This window comes from Hibiscus syriacus, unplaced genomic scaffold (genome assembly GCF_006381635.1).
Source record: "Hibiscus syriacus cultivar Baekdansim isolate YM2019G1 unplaced genomic scaffold, ASM638163v2 tig00112382_pilon, whole genome shotgun sequence".
NCBI classification, from domain to species: domain Eukaryota; kingdom Viridiplantae; phylum Streptophyta; class Magnoliopsida; order Malvales; family Malvaceae; genus Hibiscus; species Hibiscus syriacus.
Genome location: NW_024063318.1, coordinates 75,958 through 82,438, shown reverse-complemented (window position 1 = coordinate 82,438; position 6,481 = coordinate 75,958). Strand labels below are relative to the sequence as shown.

Sequence of the window (6,481 nt, the reverse complement as noted above, 5' to 3'; positions counted from 1 at the left end):
GAACTTCCACCACGCATGGATGCCTTCTTCTTCTTCTTCTTCCTTTCACCTTCTTCCTCCTCCCTCTTCTCCCTCTTTATCTTAACTGTTTTCCAAGTGTGTTGCGCCAGCCACGATATCCACTTCACTTCATGCGCTCCATTCGACTGTGGAACCATTAGGAACATTTCGTATCCTTTCTGGACCGACGATCTTCGTCGACCTTCATATTGCGGCTATGGGGATGAAGAGTATAAGCTGGAGTGCATGAGGAATGAGCCCCCTGTTTTGACCCTCAGTTCCCAACAATTCCGAGTGCTGAATCTCAATGCGTCTTTCGGTTTGCTCACAATCCAACGAGTGAATTTAAGCACTTGTCCTGGGGAGATATTGATAACCAGTGCTTTTAATTACACTTTCAGCGCTGAGAACATCACTCTGCTTTACGGCTGCGACAGATTCAGAGGATTACACTCAAATCATAGTTTCAGTTGCACAAGTGACGGAAGAGAAGAGTTCCCTGTGTTGTTTGAGGATGAAGAAAATGGATGTGATGATAATGGTGAAAAAGTTGTAATTCCAGTTGGGAAAGAGGCTTTTGATGATCTGATCAACGGAACCACCGCTGTGAATGAAACTTTACTTCAACCGTTCAACATGAGATACTTTGCATACGAAGTTTACTGCAAAAAATGCAAGGATTCGGGCGGAAGTTGTGGATCCAACGAGACTGTACCCGCAGCATTTGCCTGCTATTGTCGTGATCATCCGCGTCAAATTCATTGCCACCATGGTATGCTTGCTTCTTTCAACTCTTTCTCAATCCAATTGATATTCAATCGTCATTTCCAGCTGTCTTCTTATGACCCAGAGTTCAGCTTTCGGTAGTGATTTATCCAATCCCCGTAACGTTTTACTTCTTTGATTGGACCTCCTTAGAGATTAAAAAAAGGGGTTATGGTCTGTCTAACTTTTGAATTGGTCAATGGTCCCATACATCACCGGCTAGTAAAGGACTATTTGTAGCCAACTTGCTACGTCAAAGCACGTCTTCTACTCCTATTCCTTGCTGTGTAAAATCAACCACTCGTTAAATTACTATTCTTTTCTATGGTCCCGTTTAATATCGGAAGGCATTGGCATAGATAAGGATGGCCAGGGATGAATATTTTAGATTTTTTTATATTTTTTTTATCAAAAATCTATTTTTGGACCCTCTAAAATTTTATAAATTTAATTCGTCTCTTGAAATTTTATAAGTTCAAGTTTGTTCCATAACTTAAAATCTTGCGTCCGTCCTTGAGGATGACAATGTATCAGGTTGGGTCGGTTTTTTCAATCTATCTGGTTTCAATTTGAAAATTAAATTTTCTCCACGCATCTAATTTAATTCGAGTTTAGAAGGTTCACATCAAATCTGAAATTTGACTTGATTTTAGATCGAAATTTGTATATGAACCGATCCTCTTCGACATATATAATTTATTTTTATTAGATAAAATAAGGATCTAACTAAAAAGAAACAAAGATGTATTATTGAAATTAACTCTAAATATATAATGTGTAATTATAATATTATGTCAGAACGAATTTTCACTCTAAACCCAAATCTGATCCAACTCTACCCTTAGAAAAACCGAACCCGGCTCGATCTAAATCTAAAATTTCAAAATAAAAAATCAATAAGATCATATTAGATTGAATCTAATATCGTCTAGTCCTGATGAAATGTACATCATGAGCATAAATGTTTATAGATGTTTTTGTTCACGTCATTTTAGGCAACGCAAAGGTCAGTTTAGACTTTAGAGTATTCAGATCTTTCTTCATTACGAGCCTCCTATGTCTCATTTCTGCTTTAAGTAGTTTAGCCGTTAGCTCCTGCTTTTGTTGGTTTTTTTGTTCAAATAGCCTTTGCTTATTAGAGCATAATAACAAAGGGCACAACCTTACCTAAATGTATATCTATTCCTCTCATTATCATAATTATTATCAACAAAGAAGAGTGAGTAAAACTCAGTTCGATTCGAAAAATTTGATGTCTGTTGTATCATTACATTATAAGCAAGTCCGCGGCACCATAAAACAACTGAACTTTGGGAACAAAATAATAATATCTTGTCTTTGGATTGTTACATGTTTTACTTGTGTTTCTTGATTTGTAACATGACATGGACAGCTGTACCATTTAACGCTCAGAACACATTTTCTTTTCTATTTCAGGGAATGGTTTTAACTTGACAACAAAGCTTGCAATCGGTAAGATAATTCTCCTCTGTTTCATTCTTCTCTTCTGGCAGTGTGTTGCTGCATTCTCACTTTTTTACCAAATCGATATAAAATTTCGACGAATACAGGTTTCGGAGCGGCTGCTGGAGGCATAATAATCTCGAGCATCGCTTTCTATTTCTGGTTGCGTCGTCATCGTGGAAAGAACTCCTTTAACTCATCTTATGACAGCTCTTTCATGATGGATCCTGAGAAGAGCAATAGCTTGGCTGGTGTCCAACTCTTCACCTATAAAGAACTTGAACAAGCTACCAACAATTTCGATTCGAATAAGGAACTCGGTGATGGAGGCTTCGGAACTGTGTATCATGGTAATAAATAGATAATGCTTACATTCCAATCATGTGTTTGTCAAAGTTATGTTTTTCTCATCCATCTTGCTTACCTAGGTAAACTTCGAGATGGACGTGCTGTTGCGGTTAAACGCTTATATGAGAGCAACTACAAGAGAGTTGAGCAATTCATGAATGAAGTCTCGATCCTAACTCGATTGCGCCATCGAAATCTCGTATTGCTTTATGGATGCACCTCTCGTCACAGTAGAGAACTCTTGCTTGTATATGAATACGTTCCTAACGGAACTGTTGCTGATCACCTTCATGGACAACGTGCTAAATCTGGTGCACTCTCTTGGTTCATTCGCTTAGATATAGCCATAGAGACTGCCAATGCATTGACCTATCTCCATGCTTCTGATACCATCCACCGTGACGTGAAAACCAACAACATTCTCCTCGACGGCAATTTCACTGTTAAGGTTGCCGATTTCGGACTGTCTCGTCTTTTCCCAACAAATGTTACACATGTTTCCACTGCTCCACAAGGGACTCCCGGTTATGTTGATCCCGAATACCACCAGTGCTACCAGCTTACCAACAAGAGTGATGTGTTCAGCTTCGGGGTTGTACTGATTGAGCTAATATCATCGAAACCAGCCGTCGACATCACGAGGCACCGGCAGGAGATCAACTTGTCGAACCTGGCTATCAACAAGATAAAAAACCAGGCATTACATGAGCTGGTGGATCCATCGCTCGGGTTCGAATCGGGCTACAAGGTTAGGAAAACAATAACTGGTGTAGCAGAGGTGGCATTCCAATGCCTGCAGAGCGAGAGAGACATGAGGCCGACCATGGCACAAGTGTTGGATGCTCTATTGCGTATACAAAGTGAGGATTACAGTAAATCGAAGGAAGAAGAGATCGATATTTCGGGAGACGATGTTGTGTTGTTGAAGAGTGGACCACTGCCACATTCTCCAGATTGTGTGATGGTAAAATGGCCTAGCTCTTCAACGACACAGTCAAGTACCAGTTAACCGAATTCAGTAAATTTAGAGGCATACAGTAAAAGGACACTGAATCCATCCTATGCTGAGATATGGGCGAATTTAATGGGATGTATATATTATGTAGGATGAAAATGTCAGTTTTGGCACTAAAATTTTCAGCAGATTCTTGCTTTTTGATTAATCAGTTGCATAAAAAAAGAAATCGATCGTAATTCGTTATTTCATTTGTACAGAATCATGATATTGGAGTTGTCTAAAGGTCTAAAGGAGTTCTTGAAGGGGTATATATGAAGGCATCTAAACTACCTTCCAGCATAAACAGAACATCATTCATTGATGGCCTGTGTACCGGGTAGGTTTGTATGCACCACAGCCCTATTATTACCATCTTCTTTGAGATTTCGTTGTCTCGGCTCGTAATTATACCATGCAATCCTAGGCTGTTGTCTTTCCGGAGACGGTCGTGTACCCAATGTGGATAATATATCTCACTACTATCGACTGCAGATTCATCTATATTCTTTCTTCCTCCCACCATCTCTAGAACCATCATTCCGAAACTATAAACATCCGCCTTGTGTGAAACTCTCCCGAATTCCCTACTAAACAGTTCCGGGGCAATATATCCGAACGTCCCTTGAGCACGGGACATAGTTATAACGCTCCCTTTAGGACACAGTTTCGAAAGACCGAAATCAGAGATCTTGGGGCAAAAGTTTTCTTCTAAAAGTACATTGTGAGGTTTTATGTCGAGATGTAAAATCCTTGTGCTGCAGCCTCGATGGAGATACTCAAGGCCTCGAGCTATTCCTACTGTGATTTCGAGCAATTTGTCCCACGCAAGGCGCCCTGCAGTAGAAATGCTTTCATTGTGTATGAACTTTTCCAGGGAACCATTGGGCATAAACTCAAACAGCAGAGCATGCTTGTCCGTGGCATAACAATATCCGATAAGGGAGACAATATTAACATGGGATGTTCTGCTAATGCTGATAACCTCATTTAGGAATTCTTCCCCATTTCCTTTACTAACGTCGGTTTTAAGAACCTTGACCGCAACGAGACGACCGTCTTCGAGCTTACCTTTGTAGACACTGCAGAACCCGCCTTCACCGAGTTTCTCCACGAACGAGTTGGTTATTTTCTTGATATCAGAACATTGGTATCTCTTTGGAGCTAGTGATCCGTATTTCTTTATGTACGTCTCAACGTTCGGAGCTTTCATCGTCTTCGTTTTGATCATTCGGGACGCCAGAATCGTAGTTTTGTATCCAACAAGAATGAGACATGCAAATATAACTCCACTTGCAAAGTCATATCCTAACTCAAATATACAAATGCAAGTGTTTGATGAGAAATAATGTTAAGAAAGAAGACAGAATTCAGAATAAAATGGGAAACTAAAACTTACCCAGAAATTTAGAGCCCTGCAATTTTTGGTTGTCACGGTCTGTACAAACCCGTAGTACAATTAGAACACAGTGGAATCATATATGTGGATATGAAAGATGAAAAAAAATTGATTTACCGTGTGTGGAGCACGGTGGAATTTCTGGCTTGTCACGACAAATGCAAAGAACCTGAGTCGAATTTATGTCTGCAGGTACACATTTTCCATCGGATCTTCTGCAGGATTTACAAAACTCTTCTTCATCAAAGTGATAACCAGAAAGAAACCCTTCATCCAAAGCTTCTTTGGGAGTCAAAGTTCCATCAACCAATTGTTTATAAGCCGTGATGATAACCGGAACCGCGATTTGTAAATCACATTGATTTTCAGGATCGGTGAATGATTCCCACGCAAGATAATTGAAATCAATACTCCCATTCTTCGTCTTGCATGAAACATTACGTGCATCTTCTGGAACACTGGTTTCCATCGGACAACCACGGAACATGCTGATGTTTCGAGTTACGGTTCCGTGAAAACCAAACGGAGAATGATTCAGTTCGGTGTTAAGTAATGGACCGACGCCATTCCAGATGTCTGATCGTGCAAGCTTCATCACCTGAGTATTTTGTTCGATTTCCAAGACGATGAAACTTTGGGTCCCGTGTTTATAACTGGGTACTGCTTTGGCTGGCATTGAAGCTCGAAGCCTTGTCGGCCGCAATGAGATTGATCGTTTCCCCAGAATGGGTAACTGATTTCTTTCAAGATTCCACATTCAAAGGAAGACTGACAATCACCGTAGGATGGTGGTTGACGGTGGGAATGAGTTACCGGAAAAACTGTGAAGAAGATGAAAGTGAGAAGCTGGATAGATGGTGGGGAGATTTCAGGTCTCATTTTCTCTTCAATTTCAGATGGAAATTTTTTCATTCCAAGAAAGTAAAGCGAAGGAATCATAGGAAAAAGGAATATTCATTAGAAATATATATTAAATATTTGTTTGCATTGTTATTGGAATCAACAAATTATTAGAATCCTCGACCATTTACATATTTAATATATTGATACGACGAAGAATCCTAAACAAGAAACCAAGGAAATGACAAATTCTCGCACCCCACAGAAATTTGTTGACATATAAAAGAAAAAAACTATTTCCACTTATAAAATGATGTAATCTAGTAAAGACTTATGCATAACAGCACAAGTTAATAAATAGGGTTTGAAATTTTAGTCTTACTTAAAAGTAATATTTCTTTTTTTAATATATTTTTTCCTCAACAAATTTGATTTTATTGATCGAAAAATGTTTAATTCTAAATTGTGAGCTTCATTACAAATCTCTTTAACAGGAAAAAAAAAAAACAAAAACAAAAACAAACCAAACTTGAGAGAGATTGCCGCTACATACCTACCTTTGTGAAATGATCCGCCATCGCGATGTTTTGTCTACGAACATGGTTGAACTGCACCGATTTTATACAGACCACCATATCAATTTCCACCATCAACGACCCCAACGCCATGGG

The 6,481-nt window shown here is 39.3% G+C and overlaps 2 protein-coding genes across 3 annotated transcripts; one reads left to right on the top strand and one right to left on the bottom strand.

Annotated features, from left to right (window-relative positions):
• Positions 1 to 3,681, top strand: LOC120178802 (LEAF RUST 10 DISEASE-RESISTANCE LOCUS RECEPTOR-LIKE PROTEIN KINASE-like 1.2). Of its 2 annotated transcripts, XM_039184585.1 has the most exons (4): positions 1 to 772; positions 2,203 to 2,238; positions 2,337 to 2,579; positions 2,658 to 3,681. In XM_039184585.1, exons 1-4 carry the CDS (start codon positions 16 to 18, stop codon positions 3,584 to 3,586), a joined length of 1,965 nt encoding a protein of 654 aa, XP_039040516.1. In that variant the 5' UTR covers positions 1 to 15; the 3' UTR covers positions 3,587 to 3,681. The 2 variants fall into 2 exon arrangements, with proteins under 2 accessions (XP_039040516.1, XP_039040517.1); XM_039184586.1 differs by lacking the exon at positions 2,203 to 2,238.
• Positions 3,682 to 3,812: 131 nt separating this feature from the next.
• LOC120178776 (PR5-like receptor kinase) lies at positions 3,813 to 4,877 on the bottom strand. Its single transcript, XM_039184574.1, has one exon. The coding sequence runs from the start codon at positions 4,800 to 4,802 to the stop codon at positions 3,813 to 3,815; it is 990 nt and encodes a 329-aa protein (XP_039040505.1). The 5' UTR covers positions 4,803 to 4,877.
• Between the last annotated feature and the right edge of the window lie 1,604 nt (positions 4,878 to 6,481).